The sequence below is a fragment of the Bidens hawaiensis genome, unplaced genomic scaffold, assembly GCF_021521415.1.
Source record: "Bidens hawaiensis isolate Kalapana, Puna unplaced genomic scaffold, B.hawaiensis_p1.1 tig00057751_1, whole genome shotgun sequence".
Taxonomy (NCBI): domain Eukaryota; kingdom Viridiplantae; phylum Streptophyta; class Magnoliopsida; order Asterales; family Asteraceae; genus Bidens; species Bidens hawaiensis.
Window position 1 is genome coordinate 9299 of NW_027506398.1, and position 27997 is coordinate 37295.

The window sequence follows — 27997 nt, forward strand, 5'->3', positions numbered from 1 at the left end:
GTTCCCGCATTCGCAACAGTTGGTCTGAAAGTTTTGGAGAAGTCACGTGGGTTCCCCCCCCCCCCCCCCCCGTGTTCTTTGGTTTGAAAGTTTCTTCGAAATTCCTTCTCGAGTGGAAGTCTGCTTCTTTACGCTTCCCTTTCACCTTATGACGTGGGTTTGCGTCACTGTCAGATTCTTCCCAGTCTTCATCATCCATATACTCGCAATCGTTGCTCATGTTGAGCTGTTGTCGCGTGCTTCCGAATTTGTCATTGGCCTGTTGGAGTGAACGTAAACGTTCGTCCAACTCGGCTTGGAATTCTTTCTGACGTGCTTCCGCCCAAGCTTTAACTTGTTCTGGTGTTTGTCGGGGAAGTCTCGTCTGTTGTCTCCCCAACTGGGTATCAATGAGTCCCAGGAGAGGATTGTTTACTGCACTTGCCCCGGCTTGGGTAATCGGGGTAGTGTTCGTAACAATCGTGTATTCACCGGTGTTCCCCCCAGTAGCTGGGGTTGTGGTTACCGGAGTTTCTTGGTTACACAGTGGCTTTGGCATCGGAGTAACCTTAACCATCTTTCCAGAAGTTTGAAAAAAAAAACTGAAAGAAAAGTAAGTTCTAGCTTAATGCACGGATGGCGCCAATGAAGAAACACTAAGTGACCCCGACAGATTATGGATAATCTTAGGGTTAAGTAGATGTTTCCCACGAGGGTTAGGTCCGGCAAAGATGGCTATTCTTCTCAACCTGCAAAACAGACACCGTAAGCTCGTCACTGAGAAGGGGGGGGGGTTCCTCCTTGTGACCACCCTCCGGCGTGAGAATCAGACTAGGTTGCTCTGAATATAAGTGTATATAGAGAGAAATAGCTAGAGAGAAGATGATGATACCGTTCCAAGGTGTTGGAGTATTTATAGCCGAAGGTAGGTTTCCAAGCAGGTACAGCCAGCTGTATATAATATTCCTTTTCCACCAACTATGGGCTACATTCGTGCCACGATGGGAGTTGGTGGGTAGGCAGCGGCTGATAGTGACATTTTGTACTGGAGCGTGCTCCTCCTCGTACTATTGTCAGTGAGCTGTCACCCTGTGATTGGTTCATAGGTTGCTTTTGTCAGATCTTGTCTATTTGTCCATACCTTGGTAGGTATAGTACAAAAGATCTTCTAGAAACGTACGGACTGGCTCTTTTGGGCGGGAATATTCTCGCCCTGCTCATTCCTTCTTCAGGTGACATTGCTGAAGTATAAGAGTTAGTGCCTTATGCGTGTAGCCTTACTGTTAGTGCGGGTAGCCTTCCTTCTTGGCTTGTACCCACAGCTGCGGGGACAGGCAGGGTACTGTACCAAGGGAGGCTTTCCTGCGGGGACAGCTGGCTTACTGCGTGTAAGGTCTTCATCTCTCTGAGCATGGTGGGTCCTGCGGATCCAGTTGGTCTTTGCGCAGACGTACCTCTTCAAAGTGAGTCTTGCAGGTCCAACTGGGCTTTGCGGGGACCTACCTCTTCAGGGCTAGAAGCTTGATTTACTTTGTTTGATAGAGCGTGAGTGTAAACTAGAGAAGTCTTCTTGTAGTGATGGAGAAAACTTGTTAAAATCTTGAATACAGTCGCCAGATCTAACTTGGAGCTCACTTGATGTTGGTATAAATCTGACGGATTTATCATCTATAATTAATAATATATATGATTGTATGTATAACTAATAATAAAGTTAAATATATGTGCAGAATATAAAATCATAAAGTTTAAATAAATTATGAGTGAGTTGAGTTTGAGTTTTAAAAAATTATTTAAAATAAATTAAAAAAATATATTATTTTATAACAAGGCTATTGATGTTGTAGCTTTATCCTAGATTTTCAAACAAGCAAACAAATGAAAGTGTGTAAACAAGAATATCAAAATTATTAAAGGTTTCTCGCTTTCTTGAGTTGAGTTTAATTTTTTTTAAATGGTTTGATCAAAATTGTTACTTTATTCTATAATCTAAAGATCTATTTTTTTGCTTATGAAGCATTGTAGTTTCCAACTTTTGTTAATTTAACCCAAATGACTAGCATCTTTATATTTTTTCTGTTAAATTTTGTTAATTGATAAGGTAACCTTGTCAAATAAAAGAATCAACAATAAAATTATATGACCACGTACACCTCCTTTGCACTCAAATCGTTGCTCTTTCTTTCTCCACACATCACTCCATGACCCTTCTATATTCTCTCCCTACACCGCCACCGCTCTCTAATCATCACAATGCCACACCACACCGTTCCCAACCATTAAAGTCCAAACTATTTTGCTGCTTTTGTCTCTCAAACCGTAGTTAATGAGTCATCATAATATTTTTTTCAAAATCGACCAAACTAACTGCAAACATCCCTATTATGTTCTCTTCATTTCTAGATGCTAGATCATTAAAAAATTTACAGTTTTTTGTCCAAAAGATGTTTTGTATCTTCCCGATGAAACAAATGTAAAAAGGAAAAAGTAAAACCCAATAATAATAAAAGTTTTGGAACTATTTTATGAAAATGTTAATCAAGTAACATGGATATTTGCAGGGGTTTTCTAGAGACACCTCACACATTATACGCCCCGTATATGGCTATAGGGGGTGCCTATATGCCCCCCGTATAGGTGACGGAGCATATAGGGGGGTGTCTCTGGTAGGACCCTACTTGTATATCCTTTTTAACAGCTACACAAAGAAACACACCTTGACATGTCATTTTTTTTAACTTTTCTAACTTATAAGCATCTTGCCCACAGTTTTCATGAAAATTACCATAACTTATAAGCATCTTGCCCACAGTTTTCATGAAAATTACCATAACTGTTAATCAGGTAAAAGAACAAAATAACTCCTTGTATAAATAACTTTAGCATATTTATTTTGCAGCAGAGTGTCTCACCAACAAACAAAACAAATATTGCATGAAAAATAAACAAACAATTAGTAAATAGTAAAAACTAAAAACATGAGGCATATTCTTGTCTGGGCATTTTGCAGCAGGTATCATGAAAGTCATTCAACCATGGGCATTTTTGCAGAGCTAAATTTATTTTATAACTTTACACAAACAAACAAAAAAGTCCATGACAGCTTATAAATATAAAAAATAAAAAAAACTAACATATCATTTGTAACTTGGTAATCTGTAAAATGTACCAAATTTCGTAACATTAGAACGCATTATGGAAGTCGAGTGATTTTACCAGCAACACATTGTTAACAAGTTGCTAACTAATAGCTTATTCTAATATCCAAGTTTTGGTCAAGATTTACAGCCCATTAGTGTATTACTTTTAGAAAGATGTGCAGAACAATATGTTCACAGGGATCTAACTATATTAAACCACAAAAAAAAATAAAAAAATAAAACTATATCCCAAACCTATTAGGGATGCGTAAACTGCATATAAAGAATGTCCTCACTGAACCCTCGTAACATGTGTGTAAAAGCTCGGTTTCTGGTTAAATGGATTCTGGCCCGTTTACAGATCCATTGAGACTCTTCATTCTTCAAAGTTTCTCTTATAGAACTCCAAAGATCAAGAAAAAGTATGTAACAACGATGATCGTTGCATTTGAGCTTAGTACCTAATAGGCCCATCCAAATTCCCAGAAGCAAACTGGCAACAGCACAACAAATTATAAGCATCATAAAAAAGATTTTAGTCATATTGTATTGTATCAACATATTTTACCTGTTGAACAATTGGATTTGTAGACGAGGTGAATTCATGAGTCATTCCTTCCCATACAACCTTTCCCTCATGAAGAAACACCAACCTGAAAACACAACACCATTAACAAACATTACACATCATGTTATTCATATAACTATAATACCTGTCAACAGCTCTTCTAATGGTACTGTGTTGGTGAGTCACCACCACATAAGATGCAATCTTTCCTGGGTTCCCGACTGCATCTTCACCTTTGCAGTGAACAGACCGGATCAAATCTTCAACCACAGTAGACGCAATCGGATCAAGTCCTGCTGTTGGTTCATCGTACAAAAGCACCTGTCACAACATAACAATTACCACCCAAAAATTTATTTTCAAAAAGAACAATTATATATAGTATACCTCGGGTTCAATTGTATTATTCGTTGTATCGTATATTATTGATCGTGCTAAAGCGACCCGTTTTTTCATCCCTCCAGATAACTCAGATGGCATTCGATCTTCAACTTCCTGCCAAAAAAAGCATAAAATTCAACACAAAAACGATTCAAATTACAAGTTTATTGTCTTTTACTCACCTTTAGTCCAACTGAAGCTAATGTTTCTGCAACAAGTTCTTTAATTTTATCCTCGGGCATTCTTGAATGCTCGTATCTATTAAATTCAAAGAAGAAATTACAAATAAGAAACACGAAACAAGTATTATTAATATTAATACAAAGAACTTATAAGAGGAAACCAACATTCTCCCGAACCGTTAAAGAATCAAAAAGTGCTGCACTTTGAAACACCTGATTATTGAAAAATCATAACTATGTTACTTATTACCAAAAAAAACAGCAACAAAATATTTGCAAAACTGTTGAATAGGTGGAAAAGTCACCAGGCCAATTCGAAGGCCGGACATAACATCATCACTTATTAATCCATGTCTTCTTTTTCCTCGAATGTAAACATCCCCCTGGTCAAATACAAAACCAGCTTATATTAAAAAGTCAACAGAGTTGGTTGACTTTTTCAAAAGACAAGTCAAACACCTTATCTGGAGCAAGGAGCCCTGCAATGATCTTTAAAATGGTAGATTTTCCCGTTCCAGAAGGCCCAATTATTCCAACTGCTTCTCCATACTTAATCTAACAAGTTATACCACAAAGAATACAAAATTAACAAAATACAACATAGAAAAGAATAAGCAATCCATCTATGCAATTATGCAGGAAAGCTAAACCTTTACCTTAAAATTTACCCCTCTTAAGATGTGTTTTTCCCCAAATGACTTGTAAACATCTTTACACTCAATAAGCACATCTGTATCCTCCGAGTCTTCAGTAAACAAATTCACAGAAGAATTCTATCACAAACAATAAAAAAGTTACCATCTTGAATACAATAATCCCCAAATTTCGATACAAAAGAATAATCAACAAGCAAATATCACTTTGCATTTAATACTTCCAGTTTCCTTGCACGCCGTAGAGCAACTTAATCGTGTCCAACGTCAGGTCATAAATAGTAATGTTATGCCCCGATATATATAAAAATGTAACTTTTGAAAGGCTTAATTTTAGGCACAGCTTGTTGCTCATTTACCTTCTATTTCGATGTAAACGCTACTCTTATTTTAATACAGCATATGATTAATTCAGGTTTAAAAAAATTGCAAATATTAATTGGAATAGAAGCATTTAAACAAACACTGAACTATCACAAAAAAATAAATAAATAAATTATAGGAATCAAGAAATTTAACATACAACAAACTGGAACTTATAATAATAATAATAAATTCATACTTGGAATTTGGAGGAATGATACTCATCAGCATGCTTTAAATTCTGTGGGGCAATACTGCAACAGAGTGGTCTCCAAGTAACAATCTTTTTACCAGATTTGCAATACCCAGATGGTGAATTTGATGCATTATGCCAGTTTGGAGCGAAAACAGGTGAACCCAACAAGCTCATGATTTACTGGAATTTGGGGGAATTGAGTTGAATCAAATTAAATTGATGGAATTGGAATTGAGAGTCTGGAATCATGAGAAATTGATTTTGATTAGTGGGTGTGACTGCAAATCAAAGAAAGGAATAGGAATAATAATATTATTATGATGAATCCATGATATGATGATATCCTCAAGTCAAGTCTTTACTAGGAAGATGATGACGGATGCTATTTTGTTAGGTTAATATAAGGTTAGAGTTACATGTGTACTTTTCTTAAACAAGTAAAAATTAGTTAGGTTAAAGTATAAAGTTATATAATTGTTGGAATGATAATAGTATGGTTTGATTAGGTTAATATATTTGAACACGTGTTATGTTTTGAATTTTGTTAATGAATGAGGTTTGAGGACAGAAATCGTAGAAAGAAAATCGTAAAAGTCACTAAAAGGTAAAAGGACTTGTGCGGTTAAAACCATAATAATTTGTAATCTTGTTTGTAAAAAGCTCATACTTTGAATCTCGTTTGTAAAAAGCTCGCTCCAAACTTATTCGGCTGTACGGACGATTGAAGGGGTCGTGACAACTGATCTTGGAGAAGATAGAAAGTTGCCAGAGTTATGTTAAACATTGTCTTTAAATATCAAACTCATTCTACATTTTGAACTCACTCATTTTTAATAGAAACACATTCAAATACATATCACAGGCATATATTAATCCTTTCGTATTACCATATCATGTGAATAGATTAAAGATCAAGAAAAGGAAGTGTGAAATCCTGTTTTTTAATAGAAACACGTTCAAATAATAATAATAATTGGTTAAAGATTAATTTGCCCCTTTAACTTACACCTCCCTGAGCACGCTCTATTGAGGATAAATGTGAAAGCCTATTTTACCAACTAAGTGCTTACATGTCACGATTAGCATTTTATCACATTGCTCAACTCACAAATCCCATAACACATAGTCTAAGGCAAGATTAGAGTTCACAGTTTGACACAACACACTGACTTGACGTTACTAGATACGAAGTTAAACAATCTAGGGTTTTTGGTAAACGGGTTGTGCTCATAAAAGGGTCAACACGAATAATAACATGTCAAAACAAGTTCAACATGCCTAATCTATTTATGATACACATAACATGTTAGGCATTGTTTCATAAATATGATCATGTACTTTTAATCAAATTATTACTCAATAAATAACAATCCTAGTTGTCACTCGTGAGCATACGCCTGCTTAGATTGAACCACATTAAAATCTCGTGTCGTTAATAGCTTTTGTTATTGTTCATGTGTGCTTGATCCTAACAAAGAAACGGTATATTTTTATATTTTATATTTTGTTTTAGTGCATTACACTTGTAGGATGGTATGCCAATTGTTTAATAGTCATTTCTACGTGCTTTGCTATGATATTTTTAAGAAACTAATGTGATTCTTTCATCTTCTTTGTTGTAACTTTCATATCTATAGACAAGGTTAAACTGTTGTTAGTAGCATGTAGTATGTCTACTGTGACGTGTTTCATACATGATAAATTTAAAATAATAATTGTAAGAACCAAAAACACATTTGTATGTAACACTGACAAAATGTAGCGAGAGAAAGAAAGAGAAATGACAGTGCGTTACATAACATTCTAATATATAATGGTTAAATAATTTGATATTTTAGATAATGGTTTAGGATGATGAGTCATCTTTTCTCTTCATGCAGCAAGACACCAAAAATGATGGATTACCATTTTCTCTTCATACCATAGAGTTCATGAAGTACGGTACGCCATCAGGTCAATATCCTTGTTTTTTTGGATTGATCTTTTGGACCACCGTAAGCATACTTGTTATGGTGACAACTTGCAGAAAGACACGGTTTTCATCACTACATGTTAAGAGTATTTTAAAAGCACACAACAAGGTTTACATTAGTAAAAGTAATATCTTATAAGATCATAGAAGATGCTAACACGATGACAAATATTTGGGTGAAAAATAGAAATAATTTTATCATGGAGTAAGTCTGGTAGTGTAATTTTACTTAATTTCTTTTCTGTACTATTCTATTTTAGTTCTCTTCATCTTCTTACTAGACATACCCGTGTTTTAGTAATATCCCAATGTTAAAAAAAAAGAAAAGCAAAACCGTTATATATATATATATATATTAAATTCTAGTATTTGATAAAGTGGATTAGTTAACCAAATGGTCAGGTGGGTCAGTGTGAATTGAAACGAAGGAAGCTTAAAAATGAAAGTACATATAAAATCATTGAATTTTCTCACCTTTTTAAAAGTACTATGTCAAAATAAGTCATCTCTCAACATTAACAAGGTTTACTATTAACTTTTTAGAGAGTATTTATCACTAAGGCCCATATGTGATCAATAATATACAATAACTGTTTTTTTTACTTCAACTTTTCAATAATTTGCACTTATTAGAAGTGTTAATATTTAAATCTACTCCAACCAAAAATCAAAATCTTATCAAAAAAGAGTTGATCATTCATAATTATTTCTTTTTAACCCTTAACAATTCATATCCTGCTTGAATTTTTTAGATCCCACCTATAGACTATAGTTTACCATTTTAAGGACGAATATTTACTCAACTCATATAAATAGTTATTATAATAAACCGTAGTTGAAAAGCAGGCGTAATTTTCAAAATGCGACTACATTCTTTTTGGTGATCTATATGGTTAAGATAATTAAAGATGCAAGAAAAAGTTATTTTTGACTCATTGCCTTGATAAGTGCTTTTGACCCATACTGGTTAATTAACTTGTTTAATTTAATATAGCAAAAAAAGAAAAAAAGTTAACTGTATATTATCTCGACGTATTTTTTCTTTTTAATGTTAACGGCAAATTTTTTTCCTTATCGTCTACTTATCTATGATACTTTAACCTAATACATTCCTTTAAAAACCCAGGTGTTTAAATATTTTCTCTTCATCAATCGATCACCACCCAGTTATTATTTAGACGTGTTAATTCGATAATTAATTATAATGAATATATAGAGTAAATTACAAATAAAACAAGTTTGAGTAACTTATTTTCATCAACTTATTACTATTAAAAAAACTTATAACTTATTAAATTTTTAAAAAAGAATAAGATGTTTGAGATTGATTTTGATGTGAGAGATAAAACTTAATAAATTACACTTTTATAACTTATTGAAAAGTTATAAGAATGTAAAATAAGGAATCCCAAACACCCTTAACTATCAAAATATACATAAACCCTCTTAACTTTATGAAGCAAAATAGACAAAACTTACGGTATGTTTGGTTGGAGCCTTGGAGGTAATGAAATGAATGAGGTTAAATAGGAGAATGAATGGAATGAACAAGAAAATAAAATTGATCATTATCATTCATTTGTCTTGTTTAGTTAACTTATGAAAATGAAATCAATTATTAGTTAATGTTGTTTGATATCCAAAAAAATTTTAGGAATGAAATATATATTATAAAAACACTCTTATTTCAAAGTAAATAAATTCTTTTAAAAAACATCCTAAACTGAAATGGCGACGGTGGTGGTGGCGACGATGGTGATAGTGGCAGTCAGACGTCAAGGGCGGTAGTTGTGGTAGTGGTGGGAGGGGTGGTGGTGGTCAAGGGATGGTAGCATTGGTAGTGATGATGATGGTAGGGTGGCGGCGACGATGGTGGAAGTTAGGTGGTGGTGGTCAGACAACGACAATGGCGATGGCGGTGGATATGATGACAATGGTTGTGGTGGTTACGGTGACAATGGTGGCGGCGGTGGTGGTAGCCCTGGTGGTGGTGGCTATGGCAGTGGTGGCCGTTTCTGTTATTAGGTGGTGGTGGTGTTGAGAAAATATGGTGAGTGAGTAATACAATGAAAAAATTGGGGAGTGAGAATTAATGGCATTGATGGAATGAGCCCATGTGTAACGGATGATTCCATTTCATTGATCAATCAAACATTATTACTTTTTTATTCCCAAACAATAAATCATTTCATTTCTTCATATGATTACTGCATACCAGACCTACCTAATAAATTTAAATAAATTTTAGTCAATAAATTTAAATAAATCTGTAATAAATTTAAATATTATTTTAGTCTTATTTTCTAGTCAGTTTTTGACAGGGACGGCTTTTCTATAGAGCAAGTAACATAGTGAGTACATGCCACAAATTTTAGAAGGCATATTTTAGAAATTTCCCTAAATTCAATAAATATTCAAAAAATATTTTTTTATTAATGTATAATATACAAATACAACTGCTAAATGCTAATTCTAAAAGAAAAAAAAACTTTTTCAAATTTCAGTTTCTCGTTTATAACCTGAAAAAAATTCAGGAGTATAATCTTTAATTCCAAAAAGTAATGCTAATTAAAATTAAAACCACTCTATTTTCACATATGTAAAAAGTGTCACCTTTTGTTTTAACATATTGAACTGTAGATAAAAAAAAATTCTCAATCATAAAAGGATTAAATCTTTATATTGATTTTTTTCTTTCTAAACAGCGGTAGGACTTCATACTAACATAAAGCCAGCCAGTTACTAACAACATGAAAGGAAATGAAACCGATTAAAAAGAAAATTTACAAATATTACACCAAGCATAGGATGATAAATTGATAATATAAGACTAAGCATTATCCTTTACTATTCATCACTCCGAAACATTAGTCACATTAATGTTATTTTAGTTTTTCCTTCACCATTTTAACCCCATAATTCAATTTATGTTATACTTCATTCTTCACAATTTCTACTTATTTATATTATTTAAATACAAAAGAAATGAAAACTTGACAGTTCGTGGTCTAGCCCAAGAAAGCCACTTCACTAGTAACCATTGGAAGACGAATGTGGTGTTTCAAAGACACCGTTGATATGATCTCAACACCACTAACGGTGCTTCGTGATACCCATAGGCCATAGCCTAGCCTAAGGTATGGGTGAAAATAAGAGCATCCACATCGCGGTGATCCGTGGTGAGATGGCTCACCGACGAACGAATGAGGGAAGAGATCATGCATATTATATATATAATTATAATATATTTGAATAAGGTTCGTAAGGGTTTAGCTATTTAAAAGAAAGTAAGAATTTTGAGAAAAAAATTGTAATATGATACGATGATTTATGAAGTTTCAATGTTGTGCACGCTCTAATATAGGGCTGGCAATTTATACACGAGACACGAATACACGATACGTATCTACATGACTTTAACAAGTAAAATGTAAGGCTTTAAAAGGTTTCGTGTACTAAACGGTAGACACGAATTTACGTGTTAATTTTCGTGTATACACAGGTAAAAAAAACATATTTACTAGTTAAGTACATATTAAGTACCTGGTTAGATTTTTATAATTATTTATATATATATATATATATATATAAACCTTAAATTCCTAAAACATTCTCAGCCTCTGTTTCTCAGCCGTCACCACTCACGAACATTCGCTCTTCGACTTTTGTTTCACTAAACATGTTTTCCAATGTGTGTTTCTAAATAGCTCTTATCATGTATACCAGGTAGTAACATGTTAATATTCGTGTGGTGTACATGCATATATTTTTTGTATTTATGTGTACGGATATATGGAATGTGTTGGTCCTACTCTAATATAAATATTTAAAAAAATGATACTAGTATGAATACAGTTTGATGTATAGAGTCACATCTATCTACTGTCTATCTATCTCATTTATCTCTGTCTCGATTTTCTCCAAAAGCTTGGCCTTGCTACCTCTGCCTTTTCTTCTTCTGTCTTTATAGAATCTTGAGCCCTTTGAATTTATTTTCAATTCCCCCCCCCCCTTTATTCTCTTTCTTCTTCCTTCTTTCTGTCTGTTTCTATGTATCTATCTATATCTATATGATATCTTGTTAGGATCAAAGTGTCTGTGTGTGTGTGCATTGTAAACAAAGAATCCTCATCAACCCTTAAAAACTTAACTTCCTGAAGCTTTTTGGCCTCTTGTGCTTTCAAGTTTTTGTTTTTATGAAAAAAACCCACAAGATTTATCTCATTTTATGCTTTTCTAACTCTCTCTCCTAACTTTGCCATTTTTGTTTACACAACTTCAACAAAATCTTGTTTTTTTTACATGGGTTTCTTCAAGATCTGATTTTTATTTACTTTTATTATTCATGGTATGGATCTTGTGTCCAGATCATGTGTTTTGATGCAGCTTTCTAGATTTTTACCACAAATTGCATGTGGGATGGTGTTAAATCTCCAATCTTTCTTGAATTCTGGTCTCATTTAGCTTGTTTTTTCTAGGGTTCTTGAAATCTTGATAAAAATTTAACCTTTCAACATTCTGATCTCACAATGTTGAAGCAGCTTCTCAACAAGATTCCCAAAAGGTCAATAAAGTCTGAGTCTTTTGAAGAACCATCAACTGATGTCAGCAATAATATGGGTGGGATTCAAAGGACCACAAGCTTAAACATAAACACCACTGCTTCATCATCACCTAAACCAAATGCACCCAAAAGAACATCATCTGCAGTCTTCCCATCAAGTGTCATAGCTGGAATTGAACCACTTTTACCCTTCAAAGATGCCCCAGCTTCAGAAAAAATGTCACTTTTTATCAGTAAGTTGAGTCTTTGCTGTATGGTGTTTGATTTCACTGACTCTAGTAAAAACACAGCTGAAAAAGACCTCAAAAGGTTAACATTAATAGAACTTCTTGATTTCATTGCATCCAACCCTCCGAGATTCTCCGAACCCGCAATCTTATCGTTGTGTAAAATGTGTTCTGTTAATCTGTTTAGAGTATTCCCCCCTAATTACCGATCTGCACGCGGTAACAGCGGGGAGAATGAGGACGACGAGCCCTCATTTGACCCCGCGTGGCCCCATTTACAACTCGTGTATGATATATTACTCAAATTTGTAACGTCGTCTTCGGTTGAAGCTAAAGTTGCGAAAAAGTACATAAACCATTCATTCATATTAAGAGTGCTTGATCTGTTTGAATCCGAAGATCCTCGCGAACGCGAGAGCTTAAAGGCGATAATGCATAGAATATATGGCAAGTTCATGGTGCATAGACCCTTTATTAGAAAGAGCATAAGTAACATATTTTATAGGTTTGTGTTTGAAACCGAACGGCATAACGGGATTGCAGAGTTGTTGGAGATATTTGGGAGTGTGATTACTGGATTTGCATTGCCTTTGAAAGAAGAACACAAGATCTTTCTTTGGAGGGCTTTGATTCCGCTTCACAAACCGAAATCTTTAGGCGTTTATTTTCAGCAATTGTCTTATTGTGTTACGCAGTTTATTGAAAAGGACCCGAAACTAGCTAGTACTGTGATTAGAGGGTTGTTGAAGTACTGGCCGATTACTAATAGTCAGAAGGAAGTTATGTTTTTGGGTGAGGTTGAAGAGATTCTTGAAACGATTAATATGAGTGAGTTTCAAAGAGTTATGGTTCCATTGTTTTGGCGAATTGGATGCTGCATCAACAGTTCACATTTTCAGGTATAAACAAAAACAGTTTGTAGTTTTGATTATTAATATTCTTGTCTGTTGTGTGACTAGAGACTTTAGTACCAAAGAAACGGGTCAAATGTGTAAAGTTATCTTTGAACTAAAATGGGTCAAATGTGTAAACTTAAAAGATTTTGGTACCAAAGAACGGGTCAAATTTAGTTCAAAGTGTATTCAAATGCAGAAACCTTCTAAATTGCTTTATATAAAACAGATTTGTTTATACACGTAACAATACGTTTTGCAGTCATATTTGAAAGGGGTAAATTTCTATAAAAAGATATATTTATAACGGAATTAGAAGGTGCTGTAGGTCTGTCCGGCCCGGCTCATTTTGACCTGCTAAAATCTTGTCTGGCAGACCTCAACCTTTGAACGGATACCCAACAACCCGTTTTGCAACTCAGCGTGCAATGACTGCAAACAAAATGAACCTAGATTCGCCATGGTTGCTAGTTGACTTTTCAAATAGGGATTGCTGCATTTAGCAACAGTTGACTTTTCAAATATACTTTTTGCAAACAACGTAAAGAGTGTGGTTCTGTCAAAACGAACTTTGATAAGTCAATCGGTCAACTGAAACCGATCAACTTCCGAAAACATATAACAAACTACCGCAGTAAATCATACAAGTTAACATCTTTTGCATAAACAAAGCTTATTCTTGCATACTCTTCTGTGATTTCTTGATAAAGATGGAAACTTTACAAATCTTTACTATTTCAGGTGGCGGAAAGGGCGCTGCTTTTATGGAACAACGACCAAATCTTCAATCTAATCGGTCACAACCGACAAGTGATCTTACCCGTAGTCTTTCCAGCACTTGAAACCAATGTGCAGAACCACTGGAACCAGTCGGTTCTTAACTTAACACTCAACGTGAGAAATGTGTTCACAGAGATGGATAACATGTTGTTTCTGGCTTGTCATGCTCATTTCTTGGAAGAACAAGAGAAACAGAGTTCTGCGGCCGAGAAGAGGAAGGAGGCGTGGGCCCACCTCGAGAACGTTGTGAGTCTTCGACCGATAACCATGAATACTACAGCTGTTCTGGTAATGATGCCACAACAAAGTTGACTTATTTTAAGTATGCACCTTTTTTTGTAAGTGGCAGCTGTTGTAACTTTTTAATTTTTTTTGAGTCAGTGTTGTAATATTAGTTCTATGATGGGAAATTTGTACTTATGGATTATTATGGAAATTAAATTAACACCCTTTTAATTTTTGCCCTTTTAACTCTCTTACATACACAAAAAGCACCCCTTCATTTACTGTATGTTGCATTAAAGGTTCTATAGAGCTAGATAGATGAAAGTTGGAGAAACTGTAGATGGAAGCCGGAGGTTTGATTTTTCGGTTTTTGGTTCAGTTTAGCATATTTATCAAGTTAGACTTGCTCATCTTTACGTTTAAAGGTCGAATTTTGGTGACTTTAGATTAACATTAGTTGGAGAGGCCGGTTGAGGCCATTGGTGTCAAAGCTTACTCGTTCTTATGGGTGAAAAATAGTAGCAAACGGGTGAACATTGACCAGTGGTGCAAAATTATTTTTTTTGTTTTCCTTTGTAAGTTTCAGTTTTTTGTTTGTTTGTAGGTATTTTGACTTTTTTTGCACACGCTAGCTTCAGAGATTGGCGTGGGCATTCCCTTGAGCAACCATACCGCTGACTGCAACTTGACAGTCGTCGTGCCATTACAAGAGCATAAATATCTGGCGTAACACATGGTGGGATGAAAATTCGGGTGGGCTCTGAGTTCAAACTAACAACATTTGTATAAGGCTTAACTCAAATCATTCATTACCAATATTCAACCAAAAGTTACACATGTGAGATTCGAACTTGGATATTCGCTAAAAAATACAAGAGATTATGGTCTTCTTGGTTGAGGTTCCCTTTTGTTTTCTTTTTTTGACAAAGAGTAAAATAAAAATTTGACCACAATTGTTGGTTGGTATGGTGGTGTGATGATATGTCTAAGAGCTAGTTCAAAGTTGGATTTTTTACTTGGCCTTAACTAGGAACATTTCACTTGGTTGTGTGCAAAAGAAACCACCTAAAATGATATATTATCAAAATAGCTTTTAAAGTAACACTTATCAATTTGACCTTTAAAAAATGAGACTCGATTAATACGGAAACATGGACCATTTTCATACAAAACATCAATACTTTCGTGTAATACTTAACCATCGGTGCTGATTAGACTAGTACAGAAGCATGGACCATCTTCAGACAAAACATAACCGCTTTTGTGTAAAACTTAGCCATCGGGGCCGATTAGACTACCAACCTGACACACCGACACATGTTCGCAAAACTTAAGTCACTTATCAATAGTTAAACATTGTTACGAAAGTCGACACATTTGTGTCGATTAGTCTTAGGTAATGTTTGCTATGGAGGTCCAATGAAATATGGAATGTAATGGGTCATTCCAAAGGAATGAAAAAAGATTGTTTGGTTACCATGCATGAATGGAATGGATCATTTCACAAGAAATGAAACTCCTTCCATTTTTAGATTTTCATTCTTTTGGGCATGTATGGTTTTTTTCCATTCCATCAAAGAATGAAAAAGTCAAAAGAGTCAACAATATTTATTACTAATATATAACTATAACTAGCATTAGAGCCCGTGTAACACACGTGATGAGCTAAATAATTGGGTTACAAATAAAGTGATGCATAATGTATATAGAAAAATGTATTATAATACATAAATTGATTTTATTTATATCACAGAATAATTTTTTCAAAAAAATGAACTTAATAAAAAAAATAATGCATGTACAAAAAAATACCCACAAACACTCCCTCTATTGAAAATTTATTCTCAGTATCATATATGTATAATTAAAATAAATTTAATTATGAACCAATTTTGAATAATACTTCTCATATAATAATAGTTTTGAGCTGCACCATAAAAAAAATTTGATAAGTTTGAGAGGCTTCTCGAATTTGCCAATTGTCAAAAAAAAAATACAAGTTAACCCGTTCAATTTTGTGAATGTTTTGTTTCACTTGAACATAATTTTGTACGACATGCTTCACATACAACATTTTGATCATTATTCAAGGAAAAGTTAATGCTGACACACATGTTTATAATTTAATACAAGTTAGAAGCCTTGATAGGCCTGGATGTGACATGTCGGAAGTGTTTATCATTTTTTTCTTAAATTTTAATAGTCATGGGAAAAGCACTCAATGTGCAAAATCCCGAATCTTTTGACTATTTCAAAAAATGTCCTTAAAATTAAATTAAAAAACAATCATATTTAAAATTATAACTTTCAAATATTTCACATTTTCAAGTCAAAATTTTGAACCCGTAACAAGTTTAATGATAAATCTATTTGCATTTTCAAATTTTTAAAAATATTCAGATTACCCCTTTTTTACGCGTAACAAATTTGAGCCAATGTAATTTGATGGTCGGTTAATTTGTATATGTTTTAGTTTGTTTATAATTTAGTTTTAATCATTTATTCTAGAACTTTCGGTACTTCATACGTGCTTTCGTATTTCAGGTCATTGATCGTCAAAGATGCTAAATTGGAGACTTGTATGAGCATGGAATGATATATCGGGAAGATCGGAGCCACTATACAAATTGGTTGAAAGTAATCTCCCAGAGCATGATGAAATTACGAGAACGCGGCCGAAAACGGCGAAGAAAACGGAGTTGAAACGATAAAGATATAAAGAAAACAAGATTTTGGGAAAGTGTCCCACCGTGGCCCACGGTCAACCCAGCCCAAAATCGGACAGAAGCCACCGTACCATGGATTCTGACCCACGGTGAAGCCACCGTGACCCACGGTTGGACCGTGGGCCACGGTCCAGTATGGCCCGGCAGCCACCGTGACCCACGGTGGAGACCGTGAGCCACGGTCCGGAGTTCGTAACAACATTTTTAAAAGGGTTTTTGGCTGCATTTTGACCTATCTTTCATTCCAACTCGGTTTTGACGAACCATAGGCGATTCCAACAGCTCCAAGAGGCGATTTCCACCATTATAGCTTGTGCCAAGACCTTCCACATGATTCATATTATCCGTATCGAAGATTTGATGATGTCTCGGCTCGACTAATCTCCTAGAATCGCACCCGAGATGTATAGTTTGTAACATTTTACAGTTTTTCTCATGTGATTAAGAATACTTGTGTATTGTTATTGATGATTGATATATGATTATTGATATTTAGTATTTCTATGTGTTCGGTCGGTTTAGGTTTACGTTGGTCTGAACGATCTATTACCAGTTGCTAGATAATTAGTTATATAACTGTTTGGTTAAATTGAATACAATAAAACGTACAATTACCCTTAACTGAGTCACACTGGCAAGGACTGTTTGATAACCAGTGCCGTGTGTAAAGTAATTATTGACGTCTGAGGTTTTGTCTGGTTGATCAGTTTTCAGTTAATCGTTAATAATCAATCTGTTAGGTTGCATAAGATACTGTTTGATTGCTTACTTGAATTCCCGTGTGTGGTTTGCTCTGTTAACTGTTTACAACTCGCTTGTTCGTTTGTTGCTTAGTTCTATAAACTCACTTTAATTACTTGTGTGATCAGCAGCACTAAAACCAATTACTTCATAATATTAAGTCTGTACACGAATTGCATTGAACACATACTCCTTGTGATACGATACCCTACTTGCTCTAACTATTTAGAATAATTAGGTTTTTGATTGACTCAAACGACGGTCATCATAATTAATTTGTACCAAACGATATATTTACCAACTTTTAACCCGTAACAATTAAAAATAAGTTCCACAAAATATCCGAAGCAATCCTTGATAAAAAAAACCCAAGAAACTAAATATGATTCACTGTATTATATTTGAAACTGATTACTATCCTTACAATTTAACACATATATGTATAATTTACTAAATTAACTGAAAAAAATAAATAGATAGATTTAAATCATATATTTGTAATTTATATATTTATATGACATTGTACAAAAACTCAATAGATAAATGGATTTATTTTTAGGAAATGGATCAACTTTTAAACATATATTTATAACTTAATGATTAAATAAATTACTTCGTAAGTTGAAAGCATATTGGAGTTTTATTTATTTATTTACAATATTCAACAATATACATAGTATAATATGTTAATAATAACATTTAAAATTATATTATTTTCAATATTTAACAAACACGTTTGTTGTTGATTTTTGGATTTCACCAAGTATGTTGTGATATAAATATTCTAACAATGTATAGTAGTATAATATGTTAAAATTTATTTTTATAAAAGTGTATAGATATAATATAAATAGAGTTTCAAGAAAAGTAAATAATTAATCATTTTATAGATATAATATAAATTGAGCGTAAAAGGAAAGCGAATAATTATTAATATATGACATATAGTTTTGGAGAGAAAAAATTGTGAGGATTAACCAAAAACTGACATGTGTTCAATTATTTTACTTTATTAGAATACTAGTTTTTATCTCTCGTATTACGTGGCTTGTTTTATATTATTTGTTTCTAATATTTATTTATTTTTGAATTTTTATTTTTTTTATTGTATGAAAGTTAATAATATACTTATGGTTTGATGATAAATTGTTTCACAAATAAATGAGATGTTATAACCCGGTTTAAAAGCTATATGAGTTTGATGAGACCCAAGACCCGTTTATTTTTTTACTATAAAATTGGTTTTTAATTATAAGTAATATATATATTTTTTAAATAAATCATATATTTATTTTTAGTATAAAAATCAAGCAAATCTGGTGACTACAAAAAAAGGGAAGCGACCACATCGTGACACATATGATTTTTATGGTTTCGTTTATATATATTATAGATGTATATGATATTATAATTTTTATTATTATTTTCCAATTATAGTTATTATATTACTATATAATTATTCATTATTGTTTTGTATATTATAATATAACGATTATTGTATTAGAATTATTACTACATTATCACTATTATTTTTTTTAAATTTGACGAGTTAACATTTCACAACGCACATACATGATTCAATACTATTACAATTATTTTTATTCAGTTTAACGATTTCGTTGCAGCACAAGGGTTCTAAAAATTAGTTATTATGAATATTCATATTATTATTAACACAATTTATTTTTATTATTATTATTACTAATAAAAATGTCAATGAAATGGTGATGATATATTTAATTCCTTTGTTCATTCCATTCCCTCATTTATTCTATTACCTCATACCAAACTAATGACACTAGTTACAACTAGTACTTAAAATGGCTAATTTAATGTATGTGACACCAATGTGAATGTGAATGTGAATGTGAATGTGAATGTGAATGCGAATGCGAATGCAGTAACATTTGTATTGATAACATTTTTTTTAAAAATCGGTGGTTATTTGGATAACATATTTAATTATAATGACTATTCATCATATTTTCACTTTTAAAATGCTTTAATCTCTAACAAGTTCTAATTTAATGAGAGGATTTACATCATATGAGTGGGTGTCAGAAACTCATATCAAGCCATAACTACATAAGTTGTCAAGTGATGCATACGGTCTAAAATATGGACAATAGATTGGAGATTCTCGAAAAATAGATATCACCATCGATCGAATCATTCCCGGCTCATTCTCTATCGTATATCCATATATATCATATAATTACACTAAAAATCAATGCATTTTTTCTATCTCTCTCATGTTTAATTAAATAATATTTTTATACCTTTATCATTATTTTTTCCTCTCTTCTACAAACAACTACTTTCAGAAAATATTAAAAACTTAAATGGTTTGTATAGTGAAATCTCAAATTTAACTTTCTCAAATAACATTTTCCTTCTCCTCGATCTACTCACAACCACTCATAACCATACCATACAATTTGTAAATTTCCCTCGTATTATTTTAGGGAACAAATTAAGAATGCTCTAAATAATGTTGGTGGAAGACTTCATATTTATCCAATTCCACATATATCTCTCAAGAAATCCTTTGAAAGACATTTAATTTCTTCATGAATATTGTCATGGAAGTTCCTAAAATTTGCGGGCATGAAGAATTATATAGATTTGTATGGAAAACTTTAAAATGGAACATTCCTGATTTAAAGACACTAGTATAAATAGTTGAAGGTCTCATTTGGCCAAACCACAACCAAAGTATCACCCGACTTGTAAGTTCTTTATAAGATGTTTTTATATGCATGGCATAACAACGTGTATTATATTGCAAAATTCTCGGTTTATACATTTGGTGCACGCCACCGTCGGCGTCCCCCACCGGCAGATCCACAAATTCTCACATCCTTACTACTAAGGCATCATGCTAGAGATCGGTTCGTACAATGAGGAACACACACAGATAAAAGATAGACTACAATAATGTCTAATCGTACAAGACGTACACGACTATCATCTCCGTCGATTTTGATATTTCGCGTTAAGTAGTTTGTTCTCCAGTAAAAAGGGTACGCTCGTCTTTTTACATAGTTTTATTATCTATGTAGTATATCGGAATGGATATGTTTTGAATTCTAGGGTGATTTTGTTGAAATATTTGCTAAAAGAATAGGGATCAGTTTCTACATCATTTCCCAGAATAGATTTATTGACTTTCCTACAATCAAGCTCGGTCAAGACTCATTTCAAGGATCACTGATTGAGTGGCTAATTGACAGCCTTTCTCCTTTATTGTATTTCCTTTCATAGAAAATGTATAGAGTATAAATCCTGTTCGAGTCTCATTGTAAAAATATACAGAAATATACAAATGCAATTCCAATCCCTTCATCATTTCTCTGATTATCATTAACAATATGGTATCAAAGCAGTGTTCGTGATCCAAAACCTTTCTGTGCTCATCATTTACCAGACCCAGAAATCATGTCTGAAGACGACACCAACAGTCTAGCCATCCAGATTGCCAACCTTCTTAAAAATGGCATTCAGACTCAAACCCAAAACCAAACTTCCAAACCAAATCCTTCAGATCGCCTGAAAATCAGTTTAAATCTCACAAGCAAAAACTACCCTCTATGGGCTCGGATGATACGAGTCGCCATAGGGGGGAAATCGAAAGCCTTTCTAAATCATCTTACCCAAGACCCGCCAGAGCCAAACGATGAAAAATATGATCAGTGGGAGCAGGATGACCTGGTCATATTTTCGTGGCTTATTCAGAACATAGAGCCGGCCCTTGCTAGTAACCTAACAGAGTTCCCAACAGCGAAAACGCTATGGGATGCTCTTGCGGTTACGTATAGCAGCGGCAAAGACAAACTCCAAACTTTCGATCTCCACGTCAAAGAAAATGAATTTAAACATAATGGCGTACCGTTAGAAGATTTTTGGATCGTAATGCAAGGTATCTGGGGAGAAATTGAACGGCGTGACCCAAACCCCATGACGTGTTCAACCGATATCGCTACATACAATGAACTCAGGTCCGAAACCAAACTGTTTCAGTTTTTGAACGCAATCGATCGGAAATATGACTCTCTTAAAAGAGAGATACTCCGATGGGATCCCCTGCCGACAGCCGAAGCCGCGTATGCAGCGGTCCGAAAGGAAACCGCTCATCGGAGCATATTTGGGACTGTTTAACAAGGTCTCGCGTCTGGGTTGAGTCCGACTAGCGAAACCGATGGTCTAGGGCTCGTTTCAAAAGGTCGGCGGTCAGACCAGAAGTCATCATCCCGGATCGATAAAAGCAAGTTAAAATGTGACCATTGCGGTATGACAAAGCATACGAAGGAGCAGTGCTTCAAAATCGTAGGTTACCCAGAATGGAATGGTGGGCTGATGGCCACAAGAAGGGAAAGGACGGCAAAGCCGCGGCCACGTGGGTGAACGGGAGCCGAATAACGGCGGCGGCGGTAGTGACAACCGTTCGAAATCTGTCGGAAAAGAGGAAGGAGGCTTTGGCTTCATGGCGGCGACAAATGAAGGAGGAAAGGAAGAACAACAGGTTCAAAAATTACCAACAGACCCCCTTATGTTTCTGATGGAAAAGTTAATTTCGTAACGAACTCCGAAAAAGGTGGCTCTTGGATATTTGATTGCGGGGCAATTGACACTATGACCTTTGAAATTTCTGATATGTGTTCTAGGTCAAAACCTCAAAAATATCGAATTCACACGGCGAATGGAGAAATTCTCCAAGTGAAAGGAGGAGGAACTATTCAAATCTCACAAAATATGAAATTACCAAACTGCCTCTATGTTCCGTCCTTATCTCATAAACTGTTATCAATTAGTCACGTTACAAAGGAACTAAATTGTACAGTTCTAATGCACCCAACTTTCTGTATTTTACAGGACATCAGGACGGGAATGATCATTGGGCGTGATACTGAACGACAAGGGTTATACTACGTGGATGAAGTGACTCAAAACGGTACTGTGATGTTGGCTCATGGATCTACGGATAGAAGAGCTTGGTTATGGCATCGGAGATTGGGGCACCCTTCCATCGGTTATTTACATCGTTTGTTTCCAAATTTATTTCCTTCAAATAAAGTGTTAGACTGTGAAACTTGTGTTTTAGCCAAGAGTCATAGACATTCCTACAAATCCAATGATACTAAGGTTGAGTTTCCTTTCTCATTAATTCATTCAGACGTTTGGGGACCGTCAAAAGTTGAGGGGGGGAGGGAAATTCCGTTATTTCTTATTATTTATTGATGATTGCACACGAATGACTTGGACTTATTTATTGAAAAATAAATCTGAAGTGTTTACAAAATTCAAAATCTTTTGTTCCATGGTTAAAAATCAATTCAAACGGGATATACAAATTCTCAGATCCGACAATGGAGGAGAATTTGTGAACAATCCCATGAAACAATTTTGCCAAGACAAGGGAATAATTCATCAAACCTCGTGTGCTCATACACCCGAACAAAATGGAGTCTCTGAAAGAAAGAATCGTTTTCTTTTAGAAATAACTCGTGCCCTTATGATCGAATCACAAGTTCCTAAAAATTTCTGGCCCGAAGCTCTTACCACAGCAACTTACCTAGTTAATCGTCTTCCAACCAGAGCTCTTGATCTTAAAATCCCACTCCAAGAGTTATCCAAATTCCATAAACCCCCGTCCACCCTTGTCCTTGAACCTCGTGTTTTTGGATGCTCTGTTTTTGTTCACATACCAAAAACAGAACGATCCAAACTTGATCCGTGTGCCGAAAAATGTGTCTTCGTGGGTTATGGAGTTAATCAACAAGGTTATCGGTGTTATAGTCCAAAAAAACGTCATATGTTCACCACGATGAACTGTGACTTCCTCGAAACCGAATACTTCTATAACACCCAACACACTGGTCAGGGGGAAAAAGAGTATAATGACGCAGTGAGCTGGTTGAAGTGGATGCCATCATCAGAAATACCTAATCACGGTATCGAGTCACCATCACAGTCCACTATGACCCCAACGAACAGTACTGCGGACAGCGATCTTCCCGACCTGACATCAGGGGTAAGTAATTCTCAAACTCAAGATATTGATTCTCCAACTAACCCATCAGTTGATGTTGAAGCTACTGAACAAACTGAGAATATTGAGGTAACAACAATTACCACCAAATGAACAAGTAGATGGTGAGCCAGCTGGATATGTCTTACCCCCAAGAATCAATAGAGGGATCCCTCCAAAAAGATACAGCCCTGAAAAAGAAGCTCGGAGTTCAAGATACCCAATGGCAAACATAGCCAATGGGAATTTAGCAACAGAAGCTCAGGCATTTAACAGATCTTTATACTCTGAAGAGATTCCAACTTCCATAGAGCAAGCTCTTGCTACCAGAGAATGGAGAGAGGCAATGCAACTTGAAATGGAGGCACTAAGTAAAAACAATACATGGGAAAAATGTAATCTTCCTGCCGGTAAAAAACCTGTGGGATGTCGGTGGGTGTTTACAATAAAACGTAAGCCTGACGGAATCATTGAAAGATACAAAGCTAGATTGGTGGCAAAAGGGTATACTCAAATATATGGAATTGACTATTCTGAAACCTTCTCTCCTGTGGCAAAAATTGACACAATCAGGGTACTGTTTTCTATAGCTGCAAATGAAGAATGGCCTCTCCATCAATTCGATGTAAAGAATGCATTCCTGTATGGTGAACTTAAAGAAGAAGTGTATATGGAAGCTCCTCCTGGATTCACAGAAAAACCTAATTCTAGAGAGGTGTGTCATCTAAAGAAGTCCTTATATGGACTAAAACAGTCTCCACGTGCCTGGTTTGGAAGGTTTACTCTGGCTATGACGAAATATGGGTTCAAACAGAGTAATTCGGATCATACTCTGTTCCTGAAACACAGGGATGGATTCGTTACTTGCCTTATTATCTATGTCGATGATATGATAATCACAGGTAATGATGAAGAAGAAATTGAATGATTGAAAACAAACTTGTTTAACGAGTTTGAAATGAAGGACCTCGGAAGGCTTAAGTATTTCCTTGGGATTGAAGTATTAAGATCCAACCAAGGGATCTTCATCTGTCAAAAGAAGTATGTTCTTGATCTATTGGCAGAAACAGGAATGATTGATTGTAAACCGGTAGACACTCCCATGATGACAAAACAAAACTATATATGGAAGAAAAGGGTGAGTTGGAAGACAAGGAAAAGTATCAACGGACAGTAGGGAAACTAATTTATTTGGCCATACTCGTCCTGACATAGTGTAACACCCCGACCAAAGGCGGATTATACATCGGGGCGCCACATATTGTTTCATTACTCGTGACACTATTGGGTGTCAATATTTAATAAATACGTTCATTCGCGCACGCGCAAAGTAGACATAAGATAACATAAATCATCATAAATCAATATATTATAATTCATAATAATAAAACAGCAATAACTTGTCTTGATACATTTTAATCTAGGTCCAAAATAAAAAAAAACTTCCTAGGTGTCCACAAGCTCCAAAACAGCTACTGCAAACCTGAACATGTGTTAAAATAAACGTCAAACACTTGCGTGTTGGTGAGAAATCAAGTTTAATACAATGCATAGATAACAATAAAATCTGCGCGCAACATGTGTATGTCTGGTTTTCAACAAGGGTGTAATCTGATCGGGACCAACTCTAAGATTCATAAGACTGCCAGTGCTCACAATTGAGCTCACAAACAAGACTAACTGTGCATGTGTAAACAAAAGAGAAAATCATAAACGATAGTTCTCCCGTGTTCATCTAATGGTACCATGAAAACTGCGGAATAGACCGACAAGACGGTTAATGATCCACACATACAAATAAACAGCCAAGTCTACGTCCTCAACACATGGGATACTGCGCGACTAAAGTTCATAAACAAGTTTAAGACTCTAAGTTTGTATGAACACATGAACATCCCAAAACATTAAAAGCAAAAAGGGATTAGGTACGAGATTACTCACATGATAAACGATGCGGTGTAAGATGAAGCAAGAACCAACTTTAAACAAGCACAAGTTAACCTATAAATAAGATTATTGTTTTAATGATTTGTTTTAAGTCTTGATTACAAGTTAGCATAATTAATAAGTAAGTTATTATATATAATATATATTACCGGAAAACAGGGCAGAACAGGGAGGAAGACGGAGGCAGAGAGGGAGGCGGCAGAGAGAGCAAGGAGCAAGAGAACAGGAGAGATTAAGTGTTTGTGTGTGATGTGTTATGAAAATATTATTATTATTTATAGGAAAACCCTAGGAGACATAATCCCTAGAAAAGGGGAAAGAATCTTAAAAAGCAAAAGATTCCAAAAGCAAAAGATATGGAAAGATATGGCAGCTGCAGAGGCAAGATAAAGCTGTCAGGGAACAGTAAAAAAGCATGGGCGGGTAGATAAAGGTACAGGTCAAGCATGGCAAAAGCAGATCTCAAAAGATTATGTCAGTCACTTTATCTGTCAACCAATGGGGTTGGTGCGCATGCTGCGCCGAAAGTAACTTTTCAGACATAAAGCAGATTAGGTCAACAGCTCAAAAGATAAGACAACTCAAAAGAAACGGCTAGCTTAAACAGAAGAAAACTCAAAGGGTTTGACGCGAGAAGGCTGACACAGAAGGTCAAGAGAGCGCGTTCGCGAAGGCAGACAGAACTAACCTTAACGCGTCGCGGAAAGAACTACCATTTCTAAGCGCGCCGCGGAAAGAGTCACATTTCTTAGCGCGCCGCGGGAGGAACTAAAATTCCTAGCGCGCCGCGGGAAGAACTATAATTCTTCGCGCGTCGAGGGATGAACTACGATTCTTAGCGCGCTGCGAGAAGAACTACAAATCCTTAGCGCGTCGCGGGAAGAACTCCCGTTCTTAGCGCGCTGCGAGAAGAATTACAAATCCTTAGCGCGTCGCGGGAAGAACTCCCGTTCTTAGCGCGCTGCGAGAAGAATTACAATTCTTAGCGCGCTGCGAGAAGAGTTCGTCTCGCGTATCGCTGAAACAGGTGGTCTTCACGCAGGATTCCTTGTAAGGAGTCTGGCGTGTGGAGCTGCGCAGACAACCTTAGGCGGGAAGAACCAAAGGACAAGCAAAGAGTTAGAAGAAAAAGAGGGAAACAAGGCTTAAGGGCGGGACGGCGACAAGAGGGAAAAGAAGGCGGAAAGAGAGAAGGAGAGGGACGGGACGGCGGAAAGAAAGAGAGAGAAAGAGGCGGGAAGGAAAATATATTATTATTATTAAAAATAAAGTATAAGTATAAATAAATACTAAATCATAAAAGAAAGAGATCGGGTCAGAGAAACGGGTACCTGGGTCGGGTCGGATCGGGGCAGATGTCACAGTCTCCCCTACTTTAAGAAATTTCGTCCCGAAATTTATCTCGAAGTAGGTTGCGCAGAGAACAGGTGCGGGTACTTGATCTTCATTTGATCTTCCCTTTCCCATGTAAACTCGGCTCCGCGCTTGGATTCCCAGCGAACTTTCACGATAGGGATACGACTGCGCTTGGTTTGCTTAACCTCGCGATCCATAATCTCAACAGGCTTCTCAACGAAATGCATAGATTCATCAACTTGAACTTCATCAAGTGGAATGTGAAGGTTCTCGTCGGCTAAACACTTCTTGAGATTGGATACATGGAACGTTGGATGCACATTACTGAGCGCGGGCGGCAGGTCAAGTCTGTAGGCAACTTTTCCCACACGCGCGAGAATCTTGAATGGACCAACATAACGAGGAGCAAGCTTACCCTTCTTCCCAAAGCGGACAACAACCTTCCAAGGCGACACTTTGAGGAGAACAAGATCACCAACTTGAAATTCGAGAGGCTTTCGCCTACGATCTGCGTAACTCTTCTGTCGGCTTCTGGCAGTCAGCAGATGATCACGGATCTTGGCGATTTTATCGGTTGTCTCTTGAACAAGTTCGGGTCCTGTGATTTGAGCTTCTCCCACCTCGCTCCAACAAATCGGGGAGCGGCACTTACGACCGTAAAGTGCTTCAAATGGGGCCATACCAATACTGGAATGATAGCTGTTATTATAAGAGAACTCGATCAAAGGTAGGTGCGAATCCCAATTACCTCCAAAATCAAGAACACAAGATCGGAGCATATCCTCAAGAGTTTGAATAGTTCGCTCAGACTGACGGTCAGTCTGAGGATGATATGCCGTACTCATGTCCAAGCGAGTTCCTAGCGCAGATTGGAGAGATTTCCAAAAGCGAGATATAAAACGGCCATCGCGATCGGATATGATGCTCAAAGGAGTACCATGGCGGCAGACAATTTCCTTGACATAAAGCTGCGCGAGATGCTCAACACGGTAGTTTTCACGAATGGGCAGGAAGTGAGCAGACTTAGTCAAACGATCCACTATTACCCAAATGCTATCATGTTTGCTTGCTGTCAA

The 27997-nt window shown here is 35.6% G+C and overlaps 3 protein-coding genes across 3 annotated transcripts; 2 read left to right on the forward strand and 1 right to left on the reverse strand.

Annotated features, from left to right (window-relative positions):
• Window positions 1-3133: 3133 nt before the first annotated feature.
• LOC143617758 (protein TRIGALACTOSYLDIACYLGLYCEROL 3, chloroplastic-like) lies at window positions 3134-5803 on the reverse strand. The gene is made up of 10 exons (XM_077090220.1): window positions 5466-5803; window positions 4907-5023; window positions 4710-4805; window positions 4556-4633; window positions 4402-4463; window positions 4251-4326; window positions 4075-4182; window positions 3833-4008; window positions 3688-3772; window positions 3134-3612 (listed from the first exon to the last, which is right to left on the reverse strand). Exons 1-10 carry the CDS (start codon window positions 5634-5636, stop codon window positions 3574-3576), a joined length of 1008 nt encoding a protein of 335 aa, XP_076946335.1. The 5' UTR covers window positions 5637-5803; the 3' UTR covers window positions 3134-3573.
• Window positions 5804-11312: 5509 nt separating this feature from the next.
• Window positions 11313-14715, forward strand: LOC143617757 (serine/threonine protein phosphatase 2A 57 kDa regulatory subunit B' kappa isoform-like). Its single transcript, XM_077090219.1, has 2 exons — window positions 11313-13124; window positions 13860-14715. The coding sequence occupies exons 1-2, from the start codon at window positions 11964-11966 to the stop codon at window positions 14208-14210; spliced, it is 1512 nt and encodes a 503-aa protein (XP_076946334.1). The 5' UTR covers window positions 11313-11963; the 3' UTR covers window positions 14211-14715.
• Window positions 14716-21028: 6313 nt separating this feature from the next.
• LOC143617759 (uncharacterized) lies at window positions 21029-21748 on the forward strand. Its single transcript, XM_077090221.1, has one exon. It carries the CDS (start codon window positions 21029-21031, stop codon window positions 21746-21748), a length of 720 nt encoding a protein of 239 aa, XP_076946336.1.
• The last annotated feature ends 6249 nt before the right edge of the window (window positions 21749-27997 follow it).

Excerpts from the sequence above, each read along its gene's own strand:
- LOC143617758 (XM_077090220.1), bottom strand. The coding sequence starts at position 5,636 with ATGAGCTTGTTGGGTTCACCTGTTTTCGCTCCAAACTGGCATAATGCA. Across the intron at positions 5,024-5,465 it reads ATCATTCCTCCAAATTCCAA|AATTCTTCTGTGAATTTGTT; the intron begins GTATGAATTTAT and ends TGTTTGTGATAG. Across the intron at positions 4,327-4,401 it reads GAGAATGTTGGTTTCCTCTT|ATACGAGCATTCAAGAATGC; the intron begins ATAAGTTCTTTG and ends TGAATTTAATAG.
- LOC143617757 (XM_077090219.1), top strand. The coding sequence starts at position 11,964 with ATGTTGAAGCAGCTTCTCAACAAGATTCCCAAAAGGTCAATAAAGTCT. Across the intron at positions 13,125-13,859 it reads TCAACAGTTCACATTTTCAG|GTGGCGGAAAGGGCGCTGCT; the intron begins GTATAAACAAAA and ends TTACTATTTCAG.
- LOC143617759 (XM_077090221.1), top strand. The coding sequence starts at position 21,029 with ATGTCTGAAGACGACACCAACAGTCTAGCCATCCAGATTGCCAACCTT.